The sequence below is a fragment of the Panulirus ornatus genome, chromosome 2 (genome assembly GCF_036320965.1).
Source record: "Panulirus ornatus isolate Po-2019 chromosome 2, ASM3632096v1, whole genome shotgun sequence".
Taxonomy (NCBI): domain Eukaryota; kingdom Metazoa; phylum Arthropoda; class Malacostraca; order Decapoda; family Palinuridae; genus Panulirus; species Panulirus ornatus.
Genome location: NC_092225.1, coordinates 30827890 through 30855411, shown reverse-complemented (window position 1 = coordinate 30855411; position 27522 = coordinate 30827890). Strand labels below are relative to the sequence as shown.

General features: G+C 39.5%; 1 protein-coding gene across 2 annotated transcripts in view; it reads right to left on the bottom strand.

Moving 5' to 3' along the window:
* Positions 1–234: 234 nt before the first annotated feature.
* Positions 235–27522, bottom strand: part of LOC139755675 (uncharacterized) — a 104039-nt gene continuing 76751 nt past the window's right edge. The window contains exons 5-10 of one of the 2 annotated variants that reach the window (XM_071674325.1): positions 19862–19987; positions 14135–14243; positions 12884–13015; positions 12454–12659; positions 9047–10538; positions 235–5940 (exon numbers count right to left, since the gene is read on the bottom strand). In XM_071674325.1, coding sequence (XP_071530426.1) covers positions 5542–5940; positions 9047–10538; positions 12454–12659; positions 12884–13015; positions 14135–14243; positions 19862–19987 — 2464 coding nt within the window. In that variant the 3' untranslated portion in view covers positions 235–5541. The remainder of the gene's footprint in view (positions 5941–9046; positions 10539–12453; positions 12660–12883; positions 13016–14134; positions 14244–19861; positions 19988–27522) is intronic. The other variant, XM_071674333.1, reaches the window with a different exon arrangement.

Here is a 27522-nt window from a genome sequence, read left to right as displayed (position 1 = left end):
TCTCACCATATGCCTAGTGTTAGGAAATACAGATACAATGTCATAAACAAAGCTGAAACTGCAAACTGACAAAGCTAACACTGCATAATGACAACCACATTATAAAACAAATGGAATGTGGTATTCTAACATTAGAATTAATTCTCCAGTTAAACTAATGATTATGTAATAAACTAAATGAAGATACTGTACATTATCACAGGGTAATTCATTTAAGGAAATGTAACAAATATGTATTTACTAAATGTGAATATTTATTACATGCTTAATACAATTTTTTAAAATCATATTATTATCTGGCATTTTATTTTTTCATTTCATTATTGTTAGTACATTTTTTCTACTGTTCCATGTCTGATTATTCTCCTTGAGAACATCATTCATATCACTGTTTTACACCAATGATTAAAACCTTGTCAATATAGAAAAGATATGAGATAGAAAAAGCAAGACACAGAAGACAGGTCAACATTTTTAAGTACTTGTGAGGGTATTTTGAATAAGTTCATGAATATCCCTATAAAATGATGCTTCACATAAGTTTGTATTAACCAGTCCTTCTTTTCATGTATCTTTTCAAATGTTTCTTGTGAAAGAATTTGTGAAATTGTAATTTCAAAGGAGTACACAAGTTTTTTTCTTGTGTGTGGCTTGTTTGTCTAAGGTAGACTTCCGGAAATTATACATGTCAGTTAGAGAGTGGATATGTTTCTTTGTTCCAGACACATGTGCAGTGCCCTAAAAGCAGAGCTCCTTATCCAAAACTAGGCCCGCAGACCTTTCCAGGGTTTTCCCCCAACTGCTTCAAATGCCCTGGTTCAGAAAATTGACAGCACGATGTCCCCTGTAAAACACAGCACTCTAATTTGCTGTATCTCTTACACATGTAACACTCTCCTGCATGTTCAGATCCTGAGCCTTCAAACGATCTTTCACCCCATCTTTCCCTCTCCTCATTGTTTTCACCCATTTCCTTGTACCTTCCACTTCTGACATGTATACCCTCTTAGTCATCCTTTCTTTACTCATTCTCTCCTCATGTCCAAATCATTTCAGTATACCCTCTTCTGCTGTCTCATCCAGACTCCTCTTAATACTGTACCTCTTTCATACCTTACCATTTCCTTTTTGGACAGCCTTCCTCACACTACATATTGTCCTCAAACATATCATATCCAACACATTGGGAATTCAAACAGCAACAGACCGCATGGTTGTAAACATTTTTATGTAAGGCCCATGCCTCACATCCACACTGCACTTACTGTACTATCAAACATACCCATCTTTGGCCTTAAAGACAGTGATCTCTCCACACATTCCTTAGTACATCCAGAACCTTTGCCCCCACACCCACTCAGCATTATATATTTGTACCTACCCTCTTGCCTCTTTCTGCCTCGGTGAGGTAGTGTAAATACAGATGACAAAACCTTTGATGGAAAAATCCACCCACCTCCCCTTTTATTTTTTAGAATTATGATACAGGAAGGAAGTCTTCAAGAGGAAAGGCTTCAGCTAGAGGGATAGACAAAAAGAGAATTCCACGGCTTTGCTATGTGAGAAAAGGTTAGGGACATCATAACCATTAATCCTCATGTGGCTGGTCTCCACAAGGAACTCTGGAATTCAGTAACCAGTCACATACCATAGGTCCATTTCATAAGGATTAAGACATATACTGAAAAAAAAATTTGCAATATGAAGTTCAAGCCTTGATCTCAAGCCATAATATCATTAGATATGTTTATGATGGCATGGCTTGCAGGACAGCTTCAAGGTTCTGAGCTCTTTGGGATAACTTTATCATGTTATAGTAAGAATACAAAGGTATTTATCTTTTATGAAATATGCCAAGCATCATTTCTACATAATAATGAAGGAATCATGAGATATATACACTTTCAACTGTACCAGTAACGATATATCTATCAGTCTACTTTTCATTAAATTGTTTTGAACTTTTATCACCACAAACCTTTAAGTAGGTTAAATTTTGCCACAAGTAATGTAACTGTAAAGGAAATGATTTTAATGATATCTTAAGCAGTTTTTGTTGTATATTCATTATTATTTATCTAACATAAAATAACCAGTCTGTATGTAGTCTTATTGTAAGTTAGCTCAAAATTTGATCAAATCAGGCCCTTTAAATGCTGTTCCAAGAATAAAAGGTATCTCCACAGGACAGGGAAAATGAGAAAAATTTGAACCACAGAAATATGAAATACTTAAACAGCTAAGACATTCAAACCTAGCACAGCAAAAACGTTTAAACCTTGGTGGGTAATCAAAGTCAGCATGTGGCCATCATTTTTAAACCCAGCAAGTACCCAGTGACCCAATGCATCATCATCCATTCTCTTTTCCCTATATTGTGCTTAGAGGGTGAATCTTCCTGTACTGAAGTATTAAGAACTTATAAAGTAATACTGGGGGCACATAAATAAGAAAAATATTACTGACCTGTCTTAGCCACTACAGTGCTTTGTGAAGGTGTACTTGCTTCCATCTTGAGCCATGTAATAAGGATGCACTCATAATAACAGAGTATAAAAATTCATTACTGACTCTAGTAGCCCAGATATATACTGTACAATTTTCAAATACATATGTACATATTTACACAATATTATTATTATCAGTAGTGTTAGTAGTTTTTCAGTGTGTATGTGCGGACTCGCATACATGGCCTTTTTCCACCGTTGATATCTAAGTGTTCTAAGAAGTCTGGGAGTTTCCTGCAAGCCAATTATGGCTGCAGGTGATATGTGACATCTTTGTAGACCTCTAAAAAGCATGAAGCTATTCAAACATGGGAAGAAAAATTCAAAATTAATGTTAATGTGTGTCCACCGTACAATTTTAGTAAAATGTATACATATGCCCAAAGAACTTAAGTTTAATAAATACCAGTTTAACAATATTTGGTTGCTGGTTATGTTATCAGTAACATTCATTCCCATGACAGAAGTAATATGACCAGTTGCTGTCATGCAGACAGGATGCGTGACCAGGATGAAAGTCTTTTAGTAGGTAGTCATTGGCTGGACTGCTGCCTTTTGCTACACCAAGCAGACTACTGTAGCAAATGTTTCTTGCATTGCTTTTGCATCTTTCATATTACAGCCTGTTTAACATCAAACATCTAAACTGTATGCATGACATAAAGCATATACCACCTTGCATTAAGTAAGGTACATAAAGAGTATGAAACTTTGCCACAGTACTGAATTGTGTGCAATTTTTGCCCACCCAAGGTACACTAACAAATGAATCTATTCATGTCCAAATACTGCCATCACATTCAAAATTTCTTGAACTTAAAAGTCTGACATCATTTGCCAACTAGTATTAATTATCTCAAGCCCGAGATTTCTTAAAATAATGAACAGAATATTAGATTTTGTATGCATACTGATAAGTCTTTTGACATAAATTAAGCTAAATTGAAACTGATATGAATTTTTTTAAAGAATTATATGTAATAATATGAAAGTTATATACAATAAATAATGCTGTACAGTTGTGATATAACAAAAGCATCAAAATGAAATCACACAAATTAATGTTAATTTGCTCTATGGCAATAAACATATGATATGAATATACACATATAAAATAGTCAACAATGAATCTATGTACATATTAAGAAATATCTTTATGCAGTAAGCTACTTTAAGGTATCACTGGTTGGTACTCTTTATATATATATATATATATATATATATATATATATATATATATATATATATCGCTACCTCGCAAACGCGGGAGACAGCGACAAAGTATAAAAAAAAAAAAAAAAAAATATATATATATATATATATATATATATATATATATATATATATATATATATATATATATATATATATATATATATGAAACGTAATTCAGCTTTGAAGCTGTACACCACTTGAGCCACACTGCACTTTGACCATCCAGTGGACCCATTAAGATAATGGTCTTGTAACACTTTGTATATTTTAAGTACAATAAAATTTCTGGTCACTACAAATGTACCAGTGATAAATGTTTGTTTAACTGAGAAGGTTCATTTCCTGTTGAACTGATATGGCCTTTGTTACACTTTGCTCCACTTGATGACAATTCTGTTGATAGAAACTACTGTTTATTCATAGTAAATTCCGGAAATATTTTTCTACAAATTTTCAATATCGTAGATCAACACTTTCAAGTCCATTATTACCATGCATGATTATGGACTTTAAAAGTATTTTTATTACAATGTAATGACTATCAGGTACCTTTAGCATTTACTGAGCTGCTGATAGCCTTGGCCATTGTGTGCTTCTCATGCAGCTAAACTCCCTGAGGAATAATGAGGGCTAGAAGCACAAGAAAATGATTGGCTACAAAAAGCTAGCTACAAAAAGGGAATTTTTTAAACCTAATCAACTGTGTTATTCTGTGCAGCCTTTCATTAATTTCATTCATCAATTTAGTACATTCTTTGTAAATACTCTAATGCATCACTTGCTGGAATACATTATTCTCTATTCCATTAATAAAGTGCTTGAACTGTCAAACAATAACAAACTGATCTTCCATATTAGTTCTGACCTGTAGTCAGTAGCTGGTTTAGAAAGCTTTGTCAAGACTTTGCTAAGCAGGCCTTTTTGCTTGATCTTTGATGCAGTAAATCTTAATCAAAAGAACTTTTTAATAGTAATTTTGACAGTGAAACCAAGTTTTATCATTCACGAGCTTTGTTTTTAGCACTGCTGGATATCTTGGAAAAATAATATCATACAAATATGGAAATATCTTTTACATTATCATATTCATTAATTGTACATACTAATTTCAGATGAGCCACCCAAAAATAATAATGTACAAATACAGAAATATCTCCTACATTATCATATTCATTAATTGTACATACTAATTTCAAATGAGCCCAATGTACTTGGTATGTACTTCACTGTCAAATATTCTGTGTATTAATGAAATGGTAATTTCTACAAACAGAAACTTATTAGGGAAATATAACACTGATGTTATTTTCATACATTTGCTATTTCTGTGTACCAGATTTTCAGGACACAAAGATTTTTTTACCATAAGATTTTGTTGTTGACCTTACTGAACTAAATATATGGTGTTATATAGACTGTGAAAATCGAACAAAATATGAGAGCCACTGATTCATGCATTAACTTGCTGCATGTAAAGTACTGCATTGTTGAATGTCCAGTTTTAATTTAAGCAATTCTTTATTACACGAGTTACCTGACAAGTACATTATGTTGATACAATGTGCATGAATGAATACAGATTTAGAAAGCTGCATGAAAAGATTAAATAATTCCACAACTATCATGTAAATCAATGAGTTAAATTTCTCATATACTAAAACAATCAAAGTTCCCCTTTAATAACTACCTTTGTAACTTTAATCTCAACAACACGTAAGAAAATGTTCAGAGGAATATTATGTGCCAGTCACTGAATCTTAATATACAATGGTCAATTCACAGACATACTGACAGTTTTATGCACACTTATTTGTAGCCCTTAGGAGTCAAAGTCATCCAGTGACTTGAGAGTAAAATGTGGTATTTTTGTTAAAGGAACTTTATAATTATTTATCCACTGCTCCCCACGTCGTAAATGCCCATCAATTTCATCCTTCCAGATTCCTGCTGGAAGGTAAATACTTCGCAATCGCTGTCCCCTATGGGTAATGGGAGCTACTAACAGGTCATTCCCTAAAATCCATTGATCATCTACTGATGCAGCATCAGAGTCATTTGGAGCAAAGAGTGCAAGAGGAGTTATCAACGGGGTCCCCAGTTGAAGAGCACCTGATATCTTTTCCAGGAGACGAGGGAGAACCATCTTCTTTCGTATTTCTGTATATTCAGATGTCAGGTTTACCACTACTTCATCATACATGTTTGGTAACACACTGACCTGTGAAGATATAAGTGAAGATGTAATTTACCAGACCTTTTAGAATTATAAACAAAATTGTAAATTTGATATTTAAATTGTCTTGAAACAAAATCACTCACCATAAACATAACAAGGTAAAGGTATACATTTTCATCATTCCTTTCCTTTACATTAGTGAGTTTCATTTATCTATATTCATTTATTTATTATACTTAATCACCATTTCCCGTGTCAGCGAGGTAGCGCCAGGAAACAGATGAAGAAAGACGCATCCACTTACATATACACTTATATACATACATGTACATATATATACCATGCACGTATTCACACTTGCTTGCCTTCATCCACTCCCTGCTCCACCCTGCCTCCTAGGAAACAGCATTGCCATCCCCATTGTCAATGAGGTAGTGCCAGGAAAGGAGACAAAAAAGGCCACATTCATTCACACTCAGTCTTATTACTGGATTACATCTTAAAAGACATGACAGACATGACATGCAAAGGAAAGGTTGCTGGATGTGAACATGCTGAGAGGGGTAGCAAATGGGATGTTATATTTTTTTATTGGAGGCAAGCATGAAAGTTTGTTGTTTTTTATAAAAAGGGGAAATGATGTGCAGGAGAGAAGTTGTGTAAGTGTGTGAGCTTGGAGAAGATGCATGTATGTAGAAATACCAAGAAAGATTTCCTGAAGAGAGGCAACATTAGGAGTGGGTGAGGAATGGAAGGTACTTAAGGGAATACTGCTTACATGTGCTGGTGAAGTGTATGGTATGCAGAAGATGGGATTTGTGCATATGAGAAAAGTTAGCTAGTGGAGAGATTAGGAAGTTAAATTGCTAAAGAGAAATTAAAAGTGTATGGATGATATTTGCAATGAAAGAGTGCAAGTGACTGGTAAAAGAGAAACTTGCAAGTCAGAGAGGACAGTATGGGATGTGACAAAAGGAAATGAGAGATGGGGCATGACAGCACCAGTGAGCTTCAGGGAGAATAAGAGATTGTCTTTGAGTGAGGTGTATAGTGTATACCAAGAGTAGTCTTTGGAGTTGGGCTCCTGACTGACAGAGCTGTTGGAAGCCATAACTCAGAGGCCCAAGTTCTTATCACAGACTGGCTGGACTAATGTACTTTGTAAATATTTATTCAGGGCCTTCTTAAATTTCTCTGCTGGTTATTGCATAGTGTTTCTGATGACTGCAGACAGTGTGTTAAATATTCTTAGGCCTAAGATGTTCAAGGATATTTTTGTGCCCATTGCACCTTTTGGTTTTATGGGTGATATTTTCTTGAGTCGTCCATGCCTGTCATGCCAATAAGGAATTATTTTCGAGTGTAGGTTGAGGACCAAGCCTTTAAGGATTTTCCAAGTGTAAATAATGATATGCCTTGCTTATCTGCACTCGAGAGAGCTTAGCCTCAATGATTTCAGTTGTTTCCATTAGGTAATTGCCTTTACAGCATTTGTATGAGCCATAAAGGGTCTTTTCACACATTCTTTGCAATTTTGCTCACCTGGAAAGGTGATATTGATGAACAGCTGTATTCTATTTGTGAGTGCTTTCAATAGAGCCATCAGAGGTATCACCATGTCTATTAGGTTCACAAGATCGAGTCTACCATCTCTTTAGATGAAGCAGCTATTGCCCTGCTTTGTTCAGTGATGGAAAGGTCATCAGACATTATCACTCTCAAGTCTTTCTTACTGTTCGTATATGATATGGTGATGACTTTTACCATCAAATATTTTGTAGTTTTTAATTTCTTCACTCTCCTCTAATGGGAGAAGTTAGAACTTATTACCACTGAAAAGCATGTTTTATGTGACCCAGTGAAAAGTATTTGTTTATGTCAGTTTATAGTTTCTAGGCATTTTCTCTTGATGAGATTTTCAAATTGATTCGAGTGTCAGCTGAGGATGATGTGAAACTATGATTCATATTTACATCAATGTCAAATATAAAAATGGAGAACAGAGGGTTGCAAGTACAGTTCTTTATGGGAGTGAAACGATGCACCACAAACATCATCACAAAGGCCATAGGCAAAGTAAATACCTTCAGAACAATTAATGGTGCTAGGTTTGGACTGAAAAGAGAAAGACAAATTATAATTGGTTAATTCATGAAAACTTCAGTATGATGCTATGTACAGAAACAGACAGCCTTTAAGAACATCTATGATCCCAGTGCCATGATGCTTGAATCCATATTGGGTATGCTTATGTATCTTTGGCAGATATCAGAACACTTGTCCATTGCTTCTGCATTTGCTGTACTTGATCTTGATTCAAAAGTGAATTTTGTAGTTTCAGCAGTCTACAGGTCCACAGATTGTCACCTAATAATTACAGCTTTCTTTGATAAAATACTCAGAGTGCATATTAATACAGTACATATGTAGTATGTTGTGAAGTGTTACATAATCATACATAACTGTTGTGATTAACCACAACATAACATTATGAGATTAATAGAAACCATGCAAAAGGGCCAAGAGCACTCCTCATTGACTGCAAGTATGGCTGAATGTGGTATCAGCTGCACTTGTGTGCAATAAGCATGTAGGCAAAAAAGAAGTTCAGGAATACAGCCTCAAAACAGTGTTGAGTAGCATGTAAATAGACTGATCTTGCCATTCTTATGTTGACAATAATGAAAGCAAAATTTGGCATAGTGGATAAAGCACTTAATGAAGTGCATAAACAGCAACATCCCCAAGATATATCAGAGCTTCAAGCTATTGCATGCCTATAAAAAGGTTCCAAGAAAGCCCTGCTTTGTTTGCTAAGTATAAAGTTTATCGGTAGCATCAGTAACAAACTGGTTGCAAGCAACAGTTACAATACTGATAAGGACTTTTTCCATATTCACAGAGATTTTCCCAGATGTGTAAGTGAGTGGATAAGATTCAAAATATGTGAATATTTTGCAGAATTTTAACTCTCCTTACAAATGGTTGTGTGTGAGGAATTAAGTGTATTTATTCAGCTCCAAATTTTTTGGTGGTGTGGGGGGTGAGAGGGAAAGTTCCAAGGGAAAGATTTTGCATGCATCTGAGTATGCATCATTTTATATTTTTACATGCATTGTATGTAATTAGAAAATAAAAAAAATCTAACCTGCATTGCTGGTAGAAATGTTGCAGCTTCCAACCATCGTATGTAGAGTTCTCTATCAGGGACATGTCCAGCTCTTGCTATTCCACCAATGGGTCCAACATCAATTAAGGGATAGCCTAACATAGCAAGAGTTAAAACACGTGGCACCAGAGTCTCTAGCCCTGCCCAGGAGCCATCAGCTGTCCCAAGTGTTAGGAAAGTAGGTGGCAATGGTGGTGTGACTGTTCCTTCTGTGCTCAGTGGAGGAGATACAGTACTTACAGAGGCCATGAAGTGTATCAGTATTGCATCAGGTCCAGGGAGAGGCATGTGATATTCATGAAAAATGGGAAGAGCATGAGCATCAGCTGGCTGTAAATGAAAACGTTCAATGGTGTACAATTTCTGTAGGCGTTGCAAGCGAGATGAAAACCATTGTTTTGCTCTAGGGTTGCTAAAATCTGTGACTACTGATGGATGCTTTTCATCATACTGGGTTAATGCAGGTAGTGCAGAGTCTTTCTGTCTTACCCAAAGGCCTTCCTGAGTCCCAGCATTAAAAGCTGGAGCTTCAACACTAACAAAAGGATGAATGGTAAGAGCTAAGTGGAAACCTTTCTTCTCTAATGTTTCTGCTAATGACACTGGATCAGGAAATCTCTTTCGATCAAATTCTAAGTCACCTGGTTGAGCCTGCCAAGAAGGTGGAAGTAATATATGTCCCCAGAATCCATACTTTTGACTTAGAATCTTGTCTACATATTGCAATACAGCATTCTGCGTGAGTTCTGGTTCATCAGGAGGCATCCATGGTATCCAGACAGGATGTTCCAGCCTTTCTTGAACACGTTCTATCACTGTTTCTGTAAAGACTTCTTTTAATATGCCTTGTGTGTTTTTTGAAATGTTTGTAGGGTGAGATGTAGAAATGTTTGTAGGGTGAGGTGTGCTGTTTGGTGTTCCTTCTTTCTTTTCAACAATGTGAGTGACAAGATTTCTTGCAGATTCTGCAACAATTTTTCTTTTGTTTACTGCCTTCTGGTGCAAATAATATACAAGAGAAGTTAGATTGGGGGCAGTACATAAAGTATATTTCATTGTTGGTAGTGGAGCTACCAGGGATGGATGGGGCCGAGACTCTAAACATATCTGCCCATTGCTCTCATGATTAATAGAGACTTGGCCACCGAAATCTTCTGATAAGGTTAGAAGAGATGCATGTTCAGACAGCCAGGTACGACGCAAGAGCTGACCCCAAGAATCTCTTCCCAGTTTTCCAGTTACCATGTGTTTGGGTGCAATACTTGCATTTGTAATTGGGTATCCACCATCAGTCATCTCTCCACCACCCCACCATATTCCATGCTCCTTATCTGCCATTATACAGTCTTTAAGCGTAAATTCATCACGTGTTGCTGCCCACCACACAGAGTAACATTGAACCTTCCCTTCTGCATACAGTTTACGAAGCTGTAATTGAGCCAGTGCAGTCCAGTCCAAACAAATCATGTCCCTGTTGGGAGGAAAGAGAAACTTTTATGCAAATAAAATCATAAAGAAAATAATGAAATAATTCTGATGGTACAGTTAACATAAAAAGTTTTGTAACACTTGGCATGCTTGACTTTTGAAACACTCGATGAAAACTTCTGATATATTATCCAGGGTTTCATCATATACTGGTATGCCTGCTTTCCTTACCTGGCAATGACCCCACACAAAATAGAAAAGCTAGCTGGTACAATTGGAATACTGAAGGGACTTTCCTCAGTGGAATTAGTAGATGATTTCTCTATTCCCATTCTCTTCTATCACTTATACTAGGTATTGAAACTTTCTTGTTGTTAGTAAAATATACCTAAACATATAATATTTGTGTAAAAAAAAATGATTTGTAGAACCAAATTAATATCAAATAAACAATGAAAAAAGATATTTTTGGAATATCTAGCAATGTTCTAAAACTTGCATTTAAGAATATAATATTGCAGTTATACTTTAGCAAACCAATCCATTCTTACTGACAATGATGTTACAAAGACAGCAAAACTTATCAAGAAGCTGTTGAATTATGAAGAATGAAGGTCATGTAATGGACATAACCAAGAATGGATTTTTTTCCTTCACATGGGTGTTCTGACAACAATATACATTTTAGGATTATCGAGGTGGGTATATAACAAACATCTTTGTTGCATTCACCCTAAACATTGATTAAACCCAAGCAGTGTCAGAGTCAGGACAGATATGCGTGAAAGATTGGTTTATGATCATGCTTCATCTTTGAAATCTTAGTAATGATCATATGAGAGCATTAGATATTTCTAATTTCATAAGTGTGACTAAAATGCAAACAAATCCATGTGAATAAAAAAGTTGAATATATCTATGATAATATGAAACCCATGTTTCATGCGAGGTCTCTTCATTATTTCTGCCTTCCATTCTCTACAAAAGCTTGATAATGAATGGAATGGCTATGACAGTCATGACTTCAACTCTAATTTGGTCATACTATTTTCAAATTTACATAAATTTCTTTTGAACATTTACAGTCTGTGATGCTACAAAGTCATGTAATTTGAATCTCTTCAAGATTCTGCCTATTGGGAGTACCCCAGGTCCCACCATGTGCCAATTTAGGACAGCCACATTGTATGGATTTGATTGTAAAATGGAAAAGGGAAAGCACTGAAAATGAAATTAAGCAAACACTTTAAAGCACACTTCAAAACACCAAGGTTCACCATAATTATATGCTTACGGCTTCAAATCCAATAGTGGCATTGGTTTTGAGGCATTAATCCATCTTTTGTAAATTCTATCTTCACTTCTGAGCTTACCATACTCTTCTCACTTAAGATGACCAGAAAGGGGAAGAGTTGCAACACCATGTAATCCAACTCTCACAGTGCTTTGCAGGCTGCCAACAAATTGAGGTATTCACACCCAGGTGTGATGGAAATACAAGAATTGCTTGCACTGATTTTCGCTTGACAGAAAACAATATCTATGTGATGGGTTCATGCTTACATTGGTATTCATGGAGGTGAATGAATTGATTGTAAGAAGGTTTGTTGCTGGATTGGATTAGAACTGAATGATAGTGATTCAAATCCAAACTGTTCTCTATCCCTGACTCTCAATCAGCAATCAGCAAATTACTTTTCTGATATTATATATTCTCTTAATGATATAATGAGTTTGTATACACCCTCAAAATTCCATAATGAAATAAGAGTCTGGTTAAAAATCTTGCCATTTGCTACATTAAGGATATGTATCCAATTACTTTTCTAACATCTTTTGCAACCATTTACTGTATATCAAATTTTTTACTTGTTCCAAAGAACTGGCATTTAGCAGAGACAATAATTTAAGTAATATTTAACCCTGTACATGTTTTATCTTTCCTAAATTCAACTTACTCATACTCTTCATCATCAAAGTTGATATGTGGCAGCGAGTAATTGTGCTTGCGGAGGTAGTGCAGATAATGTGTACAATCCTCAGGTATGGAATTTTTAGGAAGATTGCTTCCCAAGTGAGCTGTGGCAACAGGACTCCACTCTGCATCATAAATTTCTAGAATCCTTGGAGTCTCATAGAATTTGATGCAATTGAATATGGAGAGCTGAGGAAGGAAAGAAGATAAGAAAAATGAAAAAAAAAATCCTTTCAAAGTTAAATCTGTAATAAAATATGTTGTCTAACTGACAGTGAAACCAAAGATTTCTGAGGATTTTTTTTAATTACAGATGGTGAGGATAAAATACATCCCTGAAAATGCACTTTAATAAGATATTTGCATGTAAACTTGACTATGCAAATATTGTACACTAAACAGAAGCTTCTTACCTCAAGTAAATGAAGATTATAAAAGTAAGTGGTAAGTGTAATACCAACAATAATAATGATTAACAACACCACCACTAGCACCATTAGCCCAAGATCTGCTGTAGTCTTTTTTGACATTGACATCTGTGGTTTCTGTTAAGAGAAAAAGAAGATAATAGTAATATAATATGGAAGTGATTTAATCAGTGATATCTAATATCATACATTTCATCGTTCACACTCTAAAATGCATAACTTAAAGCCTAAAAGGGTATGGCTACAATGCTTTTGGTTTTATATAGTAATTGTCAAGATAAAAAGCTCAGCTATCTGCAGCTTTCTGACTTCACTTCTTTGTATTTCAGAACTGAATTATAATGTAAATGGGATAGATAAAGATTTCCATTTATGTAATATTGAGATGGACGATAATGAAAGCTGTTCTACAAGATTCTATTTACTTGTACACTGTCAAGTGGTTCTTCTATATGGCAGGCACTTAACATAAGAAAATAAATACATGTGTAATTGCTCTAGTATGTAACTACTTATTTTTGAAGGAAGACGAGGGAGTTCTACATTCTTTAAATGCCCAATCTCTTATTCTTTCATTTTCAAATAACTCTTCAAGTATCTGTCTACTGTATGAATTCAGTATCATCATTTAGCATATTCCATTAATTCATAACTGATACTATGAAACGATGTCTTGATATTTTTCTTCTAAGTCTCTCTTTATCTGATAAGTTACCTATGATAAATTTATGTATCAGTTTCAGATTCTCACATGTCCTGTCTACATTCTTTTTCAAATTCTTTTCAGCTCCTTCCTTATTTATTTATACCCATTCATTATTGCCCTCTTCTTTTGAAATGCTGGCTTTTTATTGTATTGCCTATATCTTCTCAATACTGCATCCATATATTCTTCAGCTTCTTGAAATCTTAAATACTGTAAACCGTATCTCTCTCTTTTCTGGCCTTGCTATACTCACTCACAAAGGTACCCTTTACAATCTGAAACATGTATGTCTCAGGATTAGTTAACACTTCTTGCCTAAAATGGCACCACCAAAACAGTACACTATATCATAATGTTACTATATTTTCATAAAAACTTATAGCATATAAAAAAGTCCTCTGTATGTACATGTATTTGGTTATGTCCAACTTAATAAAAGAGGAAAGGGACCCTAAGTAGCTAAATATCAAGCATTTTTGATAAAGCAGCACCAAAGACTTTGGACTAACTAGTTGTATCACCTTACTTACCCCCATTTTTTCTCGTATTAATGATGACAAGGAGTTTTGAGATGAGGCATAAGACAACTTGGATTTGAGATCTTCAGTTCGGTTACCACCTATGATACCTCTCTGAGAGCTGTAATGAAAAGTTACTTTTATTTGCATATAATTCTCAAACTCTATCCAAGATGTTAAGGCAATTTCCTGAAATAGTGAAATCTTTAAGCATATTAATGTAAGTGTGGAGTGTTGTTAGCCTTAGAAATTAATTGCAGTGACAGTGGTTCTAGCTGTCTTTTAGCTTCTTTTATTTGATATTTTCGAAGTGCTGTTTTGGAAGAATAATGAACCTTATACAAAGAGCTACCATCAACAGTCATAACTGTCAAGGCAAGGACTAGACTAATAAAACTGACTTCATTTAAAGAATATGAATAATATAACCAGGTTTCATAAAGTTTTAAAAACATGTACTATTGTCCCACCTAGGAAGATGACAAAGAAGCTGAATTTCGAGGCAAGCATTTGGGGAAGACGTTTTCCATTGACCAAAGAATATCTTAATGGAAGGGATCAGAGGGGCCTTTGCTAAATGGTGTGGAGTTACCTTTGGCTTGCCGCTGGGCTCAGTCTTGGGGCTAGTATTATTCTTGATCTATGTAAATGATCTGCTAGAAAGATTGGATTCATACCTGAATACACTTATTTCTCATATTACTGACCTCAACATCATATTTTCTCAGCATTTAACACAAATGGGTAAAACCTGTACTACGCAGGATTTTTCAACAGGGACAAATGCCAGAAAATATCAAAGACGTTCATCTCGTCCAGTGCAATATTATGAATATTTACTTATTTCTAATGATTTTAGCTATTAGTCCAATATAGCCGGATAATACTTAACGGTTCTAATACTGTTCAAATTAAATGTTTTATAGAGTTCGCCTTCAGCGAAATGAATTTTATATGAATTGCCATGGATCTCATTAAGGCATATGCCTCAAATGCTCTTTTCAGACTTACTCTCACCAAACTGCCCCCCTCCCCCCCAAAAAAAGTACAAATTCAGCCAATCAATCGAGTCTTGTAACACCACATTCGTAGGGTGATGTGTTTTGCCTCAGCAGTTTATCTTTGTTTATAGGTCGTTCCTGTACATTTATGATTTGTTGCCTACAGTGCCTCTTCTTAAGGTCGATATAGTTTTGCATACTATTCATATGCCCATTTGTGATGTGACAGTTTTCTGAAAATACAAAGGGCCCAATCAGAAGTGACTGTATACGTAAGCCAGCATCACATGACAGTCTGGCAACCTTCTGTTTAAATCGCGGTCCATTTTTGTTACTGGAAGATTACATCCATGATTTGTGTTGTCCTTTTTCAACCGAATGCAAGGGAAAATGAGGTTTATGTGTTTGGCTAAAGGGCAAGTTCATTCAGAACACAGCGGGCGAGTTGGCTTGAGATTCAGCGGAAGGTAGTGCAGGTGTCCGTATGTAATGGGTTCTGCCATAATTCGTCCTGCTTTGGCCTTCTCTAGCCTTTTGCATTTTGAACAGAAGTTAAGAAGCGACCTTTTGTGTTTACAACGCCTAGTCATTTTCTTGTCTTTGCGGCGCCGATGTACCAACTAGGTAATTAAGTACTAACCAGGCCCGGACGATACAAGGAAACTCAGTATTTGCCACGAAATTTGTTTTCCCCATCTAAATTAGATAACTCGAATGGCGTAAAAGCTATAATACGAAGTCTGACTTCTTGTCAGTTAAAAAGATTTACATGAAAAAGAAATGAATTTGGAAAGATATTGGCTATAGGCTTGTAGAAGTGAAGTGCTTATAGAATGGAAATGGTCGTGAATATAAAGAATAATAAATTTTCTTGAATGCCCATTATAAGGTGGTATGTATGCTGTTTCCATAGGTAAAACTTGACCGTCCCTTCAGTAACACTTAGTATGGTGATGTATCACGTTTAGGTTAATTTTCATATTTTGCATTTCCTGTTCGGAAGTTAAGAGAATAATGATGTTGATTTATAAAACTATATTGACAATGTTAGACTTTATCGTAGGCAAGGGGCAGAGTAACCATCTTCAGAGTTGACCACACTACCGTAAATAAAGTAGTTGAGCCATGATACTCTCGCTGCTAACATATATGCAATAAAGAGTTCAAACAGCTATTGGGTGGGCTGGCGATAATTCGTCTCCGGGTTGTAATCGTACACAAGGGATAAGTTAAATGTGTTAATTTATCACCGATGACAGAGTATCGTGAGCAGATGCTTTACAGACATGTCTGTCATAACGCAGTGAACAGGTGTTATCAGGCGGAAATGATTGCCGTCATAAAATAATCAAGATAATGCACTGAGGGACCCCAGTTACACATTAGCTGTTATCATACCTAGAATTATTGGGTGATGAATAGAAATAAGAACAGTAAAGCTGAAGACAGATGTAGGGATAAATGCCAGAAAGTGTAAGAACATGTTACGGAAGTGAAGCGGTTGCCGTGGAAATAAAATTGCGAAGTTCAGCTGTCCATCCTTTCTTACATAACTCTTAGATCTCATTAGAAGTTACAACACTTCTATATAAACTCAAGCCGTACATAGTAGGGCGACGTGCTTTCCCTTGGACGTCGTACTGGCAGGGACGTAGTGACCATTTGGACTTTGTTCTCACATGACCAAGAAATAAGGTCTGCACACAAATGCATGTATCAAAAGGGCAAAATGCAAAGGCAGATCACCTTTTCTTCCTACCACTTTCATGACATATAGGACAAACGATTGGAGATAAGCATTATTCTCATATACCCCTCTTACATTCACCCTTCAGTCTTATTCAAGGTTCTTCCTTGCTTCGGCAAACATTCACCTGTCTTGTACTTGTTCTGTCTTTGTAAATGGATTACCTGACAAGGATGAACATATAGACAGCCAAGCTCAAATGTATACGCTTACTGAGATCCCATTAGTGTTGTAACTAATCCGGCTTCAGTATTAGGATGTATGTGATGATTGTATAAGTCGTTGGTATCCACAGGGAGACAGCTTCTGATGACCAGGCTTGTATTATGATGTGAAGGCCACATTGTAGATGGAAGACTTGAGAATGTCCGGCTGGGCTCTGAATGCAATTGCACTTCTGTGCCCAGCACACTCCCTTCCTGTTTAAATTCTACTTGGCATTTCATTCCATCTGAGGGCATTTGTAGTGTTTTCAGTTGTTGGCGCTATATACAAACCAAAGATTTTACTCTGTGTAAGAATTGTAAGCTCAGTGGTGAATAACCGTGCGTTATTATCTTTCATTCAGTGGTTGGCGATCGAGCCATCACACTGAGTCAGTTACGGAGAATGCAGTCCACCTTAGAACATCAATACTGACAACATACACATTTTGAAGTATAAAGTAAAGTGTTTATTCTGCATTACTAAAGTACTAATTTTCCACAATGAATAAAACACAAGCTTTCTCCAGCTACCTAATACCTTGTATCTTCCACTGAAGTAAATCCAGATGTCACGTGGGAGTCACTTAACAAAACTGTTCAGCTTACTGGCAATATGTTATCGTATGTAGCCTCACTTATCCCATGCCACTGCGTCATCGCTTCTGCGCAGGTGACGTTATTGCCGCTGGGAACCACTGCCCTGAGGTACCCAGCAGGTTTACGTCATCTATCACATGATCCGCGGTTAGCGCTATCGAGGTATGTGTACTGAACGAGCTGCATTGGCTCTGAGGTTATGCCGGTAATACCGAGTCGGTTTCCGAGGTAAGACGTACATCAGAGACGCCGTCACCGCCTAACTTGATAAGGCAGTGATGGTGCCGAAGTTGGTGAAACACATAAACCCATTCCCCATACAATGTAGTGGGAAACCACGGTATCAGAGTAATGGCTGCTGACCTGTCGATATATTTTTTATATTTTTCTAATTTTATTAACATACACATGAATTTATGTTCAGATGCGGTTTTTTTTTTTTTTTTCCGGGGTGGCGTGGTCTTGTCAGAGATGCCTCGCTCGCCACAGGAGGTGTATCTGTGCACAACACTGCTCTCGCCCGCGGTGTTCCATTGCCAGAGACCATCGCCACGCATAATCCTACCTGATACATTACAGGTCATAAAGAGATCGCCTCCTTGCACAGGTACCGCAGGCCTAAGGGTAACGTAATTTTCCTCCCTCCGCAGCGAAGCAGGAAGGGGCAGTCAAATGTTTTCCCACACTTGGAAGGAGATTGTAGCATGTGCTTGCGCATCTTTACAAAATTCTGGAACTGTTGACTTTTATGAAATGGATAGATTCTGATGATGGAAATTTACTGGCACTTTTGAAATATGATCGTTACACTAAGCATCTGTGCTGTTCAGCCGTGAAAATCATTATCATGGCGAATGCAAACATGCGTTATGTGCATTTCTGTAGTTTGTATATTATACCAGTGGCTGGAGATGAATGGTATCAGTACAGTGTGTGGTTGTATGTAGTCTTATCCCCACCTTCATTTCTTCATTAGTCTTAATACCCGTCCATGTCTGCCGCACCATCTGGCTCCCACAATGCCGATGGATAGCAAGAACGGCGCCGTCTCCTAGCACACGACATTGTCCTTCTCAGGACAGGTGTTGGCTGGCTGTTGCTCATGATGCAAGGCTGTTTCTGTTCATAGTGGTTTATGACTTCACAATGATAACAAAAAACTTCAGGCCTTGAATATACTGAGCGTTATAGTATGGTATGCAAGTTCAGCTGAACACGAAATGTCCCCCCCACCAGAGAGTCCATTTTCTGTCGTCGCGCGACAGAGCTGATGCTATGGTAAACTGAAATGGTTCGAACATTTCCGGTGTGTTTCATCTTTTGTACACTGAACCATTTCTTGCGACAAACTGATACTATTTTGTTTTAGCTGCATATCGTTTGAGTAGGCACAAAATTTGTTTTGGTTAGGTTAGAACTGATGGGATCTCGCCTATTTAGAAAGATTTTTTTACTGCACCATTGAAGTAAAATATCTTAATCTGTCAAAAGCTCTAAAACTGCTCACATGTGACCATAAACAGGATATGCCCGTGTGGAAAACAGTAGAAGGCTTATCTCCTAACTTGCACACGAGGCATATTCCGTACTAGAATAACAGATATGTGTCTGTACTGTGCAAATGAAATCCACCTCAGTGCAGAGATGTCGTGGGCAACATGAGAAAAATAGCATAGACGTCAAGGGTTGCACGTTTGTTGCACTTGTTACTGGTATTCAAGAGGAACAGCATGGGAAGAGGCCTCTCCACCCTCCCGGCCGCGTCAAAGAACATAACATCGAAGCTTTACCAGACCTGTCAGGTTGCAGAGCCAACTGTAGTAAATACCGACCTACAGCAACAAACAGCTTGGTAGATCTAGCTATGTTAACAAAGCTTCATTGCAGATTGAGCAGTTAGTAAGTGTAGAAGACATCCCCCACAGGTATCTAAGTAAAGGTAACGGGAGAGGAGCTCCTCAGGTGTATGAGTTAGACGAGGCTGAACATAATTCATTACTGAAAGCAGGACGAAGGCGGTGGGAGCCACCAGGGGGAAGCAGTAAGAGGTGGGAGACACTAGGGTGAGGCAGTAGAGGTGGGAGACACTAGGATGAAATAGTAAGGGGTGGGAGCCACCACGATGAAGTAGTAAGGGGTGGGAGCCACCACGATGAAGCAGTAAGGGGTGGGAGCCAATAAGACTTACTAGTACATCTTGAAGTAGGACGAGCGATTGGAGCAGATGGTGTCATCCCAAGAAGTGTAGTCATCTCCACCAGCCTCTTCCTCATCGGTGGTGGCCAGTGACGAGGAGGATGACCCAGAATCCTCACTGCAGGCGTGGGTCAAAGCATGCCAGGTCGAGGTCAGGGGGTCATGCGAGGCAGGAACACCAAGGGGAGAGAAAACAACACGTTAGTAGGTCAGGAAATGGCAGTCTCATGAGCTCATCATTCGCGGTGGAGCATGGTAAATGACGCGAATCATTCACCTACTAGAACATTATATCAGAGGGTATCTGAGGCTTACATCCCCGAGAGTACCAGTGTGAGGTCATGCGAGTGTAGACCTACACCAGTGTGGCTGGTCTCACATTAAGACTCGGGGTTTAAGACAGAAGGTTACTGCTGCTTCTAAAGTTTCAGATACATATAAGAGTTAATATATATATATATATATATATATATATATATATATATATATATATATATATATATATATATATATATATATTCATCTGGTTATATTTCAGTAACAATTGAACAAAAAGAAGCAGATAATTGTGGGTAATTATAGACACTTGTAGGCTGAGAAACTTGTAGTATACCGGCAAATACATTAATGCATGCATTCGTGGAGCATATGAATATATAAATGCACAAGTATTATGACATGCATACCGAAAGATATAGGGGCATACGTACAATGTTTACATTTATCACAAAGAAATTTTGAACGTATTACGAGAACCGGAAACCTACCCAGCAAAGAATGTCAATACATGTAAATGACTAAAATATTTACTACCAAAGACAATGACCAGCGATTATATATATATACATATATACATATATATATATATATATATATATATATATATATATATATATATATATATATATTTATAACCACTATGAAAGAATTGGTATGTTATAATGTGTTCAAGGCCTCCAGGCCGCACTGACCGTTAGAAATTTAAATTCCTGTTAAGCAACGAAAACCACTGAGGCTGAAGTATCTGAAGACCAGACGGGAGAGAGATATCATAGTTTACACTTGCAAATCCGGGAAGACATAATAGCCAACTACAGTGGAAAACAACTGCAACAACGGCCAGGGAGGACTATTAAGTGTTACCATCACGAGATGTCTGATGTAAGGTGCCAGCAGTGTACAAACCCGGAGTTCAATATTGTATAAGTTGCTTGTTACAGCGTCTACCAGGAACTCTAACGACTGCTGGCCGCGGCCTCCAGCAACCTGACGAAGCAAAGATGCACATAACAGCTTGGTCGTATGACCGAGCTGTGGGGTAGAAAGGCTCATTCAAACCATTTGTAAGGTGTGTGTGCGTGTGTGATTATTTGTGTTACAGTAGAGTTCTACACTCGTATTGCCTCATCTCTTAACCCTGTTTATATGTGCCTTGTCTTTACTCCTATATGTGTATGCAAACACACACTTAAGTATAAGCCAGGTAACCATTTATCGACCAATCGTGAGGGGAGGATGCACACCTGAGTTGGGTGTGGGTGGACTGCCCTACCCAGAATTCGAATCCACGCAAGTCCGACCCCGGGTTGGTCCGTGCAGTAGCATTAACCACTACATCATGGAGGGCCCCGCGCGCATGTGATGCTGTATTTGGAACAGGTTTTTAGAGAAAATAAAATTGTCACGATGTCCTTTCGAAGCTCTTACCAACAATACAGGTGAACAACCAGCTGTGCTAACATTCACATTATCATGGTGGCAAAACTAGTCTGCTGCTGAATTATTTCAGAATATTTGAATATAAAGTAAGGTATGTTTTACGATGACGGTCGAACGAAATCCATGCACGAGACTTGTTCACGTATCGTAAGGAGCCGAAACATTTTGAGCGGCGGCGGGCGAGTGGTTGACCGGGCCACTGCAGCACCACGCGGGAATATACTTCTGAGGCTTTCATGGACCGCTAGCATGTCATAGCCCACATACACACGTGTTCGTAATGGTCGTGAATCATATTTCTATCAGACAAGCACCAGAAAGGCCCGCGTTGATCGAGAAGGCTGCCCCGTCATAAATCTTTGGCCAAACCACAGTTTGCCTCGGGGAACTTCCCCTGCATCTGTCGCTCTGTTGTGTCCTCCAGCGGCGCGGGGCAACCACCAGTCGATGTTTAGCTTCGTTTATTTGGATGAAATATTCAACGTGATACGACGGTATATGTATAGAGGTAACTTCGCTACCTAAAGAGGGACGGTAGTGTATATATATATATATATATATATATATATATATATATATATATATATATATATATATATATATGTGTATATATATATATATATATATATATATATATATATATATATATATATATATATATATATATATATATATATATATATAAATACACACACACACACACGATATACGATTCAGAAGCACAGACTGAGGTGAAAACAATGCAGGAGTCCGTTATACGTCCTGATACAAGAAGGATGTTAAATGTGAGACGGCGCCAGGCGCTCTAATGGATAATGCTCCGAGATGTGCCCCCTTCTCTCTCTCTCTCTCTCTCTCTCTCTCTCTCTCTCTCTCTCTCTCTCTCTCTCTCTCTCTTGCACCTTGGACCCCGCCACTCGACAGCTTGACACGCCTCAACCTGGGCCGCCTATGCGGGTGGTGAGTGGAGCGCACACGTCAATCCTTGCTTATTCAGCGTCGAGAGAATAATGTCACTCTACAGACCAGTGCAAACCTCTGGCCACTTTCCCCCGAGGGCTAGAGTAACCTGCGTTATCACACCCTGTTCTGCTAACACGACGCAGGACCCAACACTTTCCTGCGTCAGTAGAGTGGGTTTTCCACGATCATGTTGAAGAGGGACATACGCACGGGTGGACGCGTCAGTGTGAACCCCATGCATCAGGGGATTTACCAGGCAACGACTGTGTTTACATGTTGCATGACCGGGACGGAGTGTAAGGCAAGTCGAGTCAGGAGGAAATGCCAGCACATACTTCGCTTGAGTGAGTTCGCTAACATAGGGAAGCTTGTTAGCAAAGGGACCTTGGCTCGCTACATGTTGCCCTAGAGCCTGGCCCTCGCCTCACCACATGCAGCAGACAAAGGCCAGATTTTTATGCCTGTCACCTCCCATTTTGCATCTAGGACTTTATGTCGCACTTTGGGTCAGTATATGTGTGTCTGTTGGTCTGTCTGTAGACACATTCTTGTTTGTGCGATAACTTGAGAACAACGACAGAAACTTTATACTTACACCACATGTTTCCCCTGTGGTGATAACCAACTGGTTAGAGTTTGAGCAACGTAATGATGTAAATCATCATATCATCTGGGAAAACTGATATCCTTTGCAAGATCATGCACCTTCTTTTGAAGAACAAAATCAAGGGCCCGTCTAAACCCGGATATTAAAGGCCCAACACTACTGCTAGACTTCCAGATACTGGAACTTGTCAAGCTGGACGGACAACATTACTCGCTCTTGCCCACACATCACCGATTCTGTTTCCAAAAGGGTTACACAGCTGGAATGGGCGTTCTAGTTTTACAAGATACTTCTCTTATACAGATATGTATATATATTCATAATGCTTTTGATCGCACAAAATATTGCAGACTATGTTGTAAACTACAGTCCTGCCTTTAAAGTATATCGAATCTTGTAAGCTTTCCCTTTTTTGTGTTTGTGTGTGTGTGTCAGGAGCTCGTACCTGAGTGAGTGCAAATGTTTCCCCCGAGATGTTTAAATCATTCACCGGGATGCAGCAAGGTGATACACTCTCACCCAGCTTGTACAGTGTAATGTTTATATTGACTGTCTGAATGTTAACATTGATGGGGAGAATGCTGAAGGCTTCGTGGCTGAAATATATTGTGACACTGGAAATTATGCTGTTGGCTGCCACTGTGAACTGACTAACAGGTGTCGAACGTCAGCAGTTCAGTATGACCACATCTGCAGGACAGACAACAGGTGTCTGGCGTCCACAGCTCAGTAGGACCACGTCTATAGTGCACTCAACAGGTAATTCCTCACACAGTTGCACACGGAAATATAAACACATACATGCAATCTCTCTCTCTCTCTCTCTCTCTCTCTCTCTCTCTCTCTCTCTCTCTCTCTCTCTCTCTCTCTCTCTCTCTCTCTCTCTCTCTACCCAACCACTATTCCAGTAACATGAAGCCTGTCGTTAGATTTAAAGAAAACGTGAGAAAGGAAACACGGAAACCGAGTTAACAGGTGAGGCGGAAACACGTGACGAGCAACTCGCCACCTCCACCGTCACACTCGACCACCACCACCACCAAGGGAACAGCCTCGGTAACGCAAGGGTGGGGCAACACTTGGCCAGGTATGATCGGCTCTCGGGGCTGTTGTTGCATGACTCGCGGGGACTGGCATTGTGAAAATGCACTGTACGATCCTCACCGCGTGCTGGTTCATGGTGGGGATGGTGGTGGTGTGCAGGTCTTGAAGCCGTGTCGGGGGATGACGATGTCTCGTGGTGGATTCTACACACCTTTCAGCGTGACGAGAGACGGTGGGTGGTGATACGTGATGAAGCATGTTGGCAGATGTTGACAGTGATGACGGATGACTGGTAGTCGTAAACGGTGTAGAAAGTTTATCACTGTTGCTAGATGACAGGAGCACTGACTGGTGGATGATAGGGGATGCTGGTTGGTGGATGTTGGGGATGTTAGTGATGAAGATGATGGACCATAGCGAGTGTTGGATGACATGGAAGTCTGCGGGTGACGTAAGGTTGGTGGCTCTGTCCCTCGTGAATTTTATGACCATAACATAGCATTTTCCTTCGTTTCTTCAGGCGCTTCCGTGAGAGATGGAGTGACAGGGAAGTGGCCTCAGTTCCTCAGTCTATCCGTGGATCTATCGTCTCATTCATGTTTGTTTGTTTCCGGAACGTGTCTGATGATCACTTAAGTAGTTTACGTCTCCATGACCTGGCCTTGTGGAGATATGACTCACAATGTAATCCCAGTAAATGCTGGACAGTTCTTTCTTAATCACTACCCAGCTTGTGCGGTTAGGTCAAAGATACTCTGCAAGATGGGTGTTATTTGTTGACCTGAGGCATATTTACTACAGATTTAGGATAAATCTTTCTTATTAGACAGTTCGGGAGCTGGAGATTGCCACTTGGAAGTCTCCACAGTGCTCGCTGTCTGCCTCTACCATGCATGTGGCAGACTAGAGTCTCCCGAGAAACAAAAACTATGTTTGGGTCGGAGTTGCCAGACTGTTAGCGTGGGTATCAATGTGTCTTAACTGCTCAATGTATTTATGAGGTCGGCCATGTAGATGCTGGTGTATAGATCAAGACAACTGCTAATATTTGTTTCTTCCAGTCTCCATGACCGTAACTTTAACAGCATTGTCTAAACATGTTATAACCTCAGTGTAAGTTGGCCAATCTTTTACTGTGGCTCTTAAGCACGCCGGTTCGACCCTTGGATATGCTGTCCTGACCTGGCCTCAGTTGAGACTACGTCAGCCTGGGTACTTAATGAACCAGTGGTTGGTGATTGGTTAGGCTGGGAACACTATTAACTGCTTGATAATTACTTCGACAGTGAGGCAAAATGAGTGAAATGTAAATTTTAAAAAATGTATTTTACTGAATTTTCCTTCTAAAGGTCAGGTCAGAAGCCAAGTCATCATACCCAGAGGTCGTACCGTCGTGCTCATCAACCATATCATAGTAGTAAAGTACCGTACTATCGGTACAATCAGGGACCGTAACGTTGTGCTGATTTACCGTACCATGGCACTGAAGGACCGTACCTTCGTGCTGAAGTACCGCACTATGGCACTGAAGGACCGTACCGTCGTGCTGAAGTACCGCACTATGGCACTGAAGGACCGTACCGTCGTGCTGAAGTACCGTACCATGGCACTGAAGGACCGTACCGTCGTGCTGAAGTACCGTACTATGGCACTGAAGGACCATACCGTCGTGCTGAATTACCGTACCATGGCACTGAAGGACCGTACCGTCGTGCTGAAGTACCATACTATGGCACTGAAGGACCGTACCGTCGTGCTGAAGTACCGCACTATGGCACTGAAGGACCGTACCGTCGTGCTGAAGTACCGTACTATGGCACTGAAGGACCGTACCGTCGTGCTGAAGTACCGCACTATGGCACTGAAGGACCGTACCGTCGTGCTGAAGTACCGTACTATGGCACTGAAGGACCGTACCTTCGTGCTGAAGTACCGTACTATGGCACTGAAGGACCGTACCTTCGTGCTGAAGTACCGCACTATGGCACTGAAGGACCGTACCGTCGTGCTGAAGTACCGCACTATGGCACTGAAGGACCGTACCGTCGTGCTGAAGTACCGTACTATGGCACTGAAGGACCATACCGTCGTGCTGAATTACCGTACCATGGCACTGAAGGACCGTACCATCGTGCTGAAGTACCGTACCATGGCACTGAAGGACCGTACCATCGTGCTGAAGTACCGTACCATGGCACTGAAGGACCGTACCGTCGTGCTGAAGTACCGTACCATGGCACTGAAGGACCGTACCGTCGTGCTGAAGTACCGTACCATGGCACTGAAGGACCGTACCTTCGTGCTGAAGTACTGTACTATGGCACACAAGGATCGTGGTCCTAAAACACTGGTGGAAGGTGCAGTTGGTACAGCGGCAGTGTGGCAGGACTGTGACAATAACTGGCCTGGTTTACGCGTGTTGGCAGACCCAGCGCGGCTCCGCCGTACTCTGGACTCGCCAAGAATCTGGTTTATTGTTAGGAAGCTTTGCCAGTTTTCAAGAAAAATCGCGGCAGCTCCCATAAAGTTGCCCGCCGCCCCTCCTCCGCCTCTGAAACTAGCGCCAACGCCGCCCTATATCATCACTGCCGGGGCGTTGTTCACCCCCGCCCCCATCCCATCCACGTCACTGCCGCGCGCTACAGGTCAAAGGACTAGTTCAGACACACACACACACACACACACGCACACACACACACACACACCTCAATGTGTGTTTACGTCACAGCCGAATACCTTTAATTAGATCAACGTTACGCCCGCATGCGTCAACTTAACGTCTGTGTCATAGCCACATGCCTAAAGTTAAGTCTACGTCGTAGCCATACGCATCAAGATACGTCTACGTCACCGCCACATGACCTCAACTATACGGCACAACCGCAGGCATCAAGGCCATCTACGTCATGGCTCCATGCCTTAAGTTCCATCTACGTCACAGCTACAGGCCTCAAGTTCCATCTACGTCACCGCTGTATGGCTCACGTTACAACTACGTCAGCGCCACATACTTGGTTACATCTACGTCACCGAGACACAGCCATATGGCTATGCCTGACACACCCCATGAAGTTTGTCTAAGATTAAAGCCTCAAAGTTCGGCAATCTCTTCCACAGCAACAGCACTCTAACAGTTATGACGATAAACAAAAACAGTAATTGACAAATAACAAGAAATAGAGTAAAAACGACCCCAGAGTTCCCTGGCGACCCAGGTGACCGTCAAACGAACGACATAACGAGAGAACACAGATCCGCTGGTCTGCACGGAACAACACGCTAACCTACTTCCCTTATCGTGGTGCATAACGTCGACAACC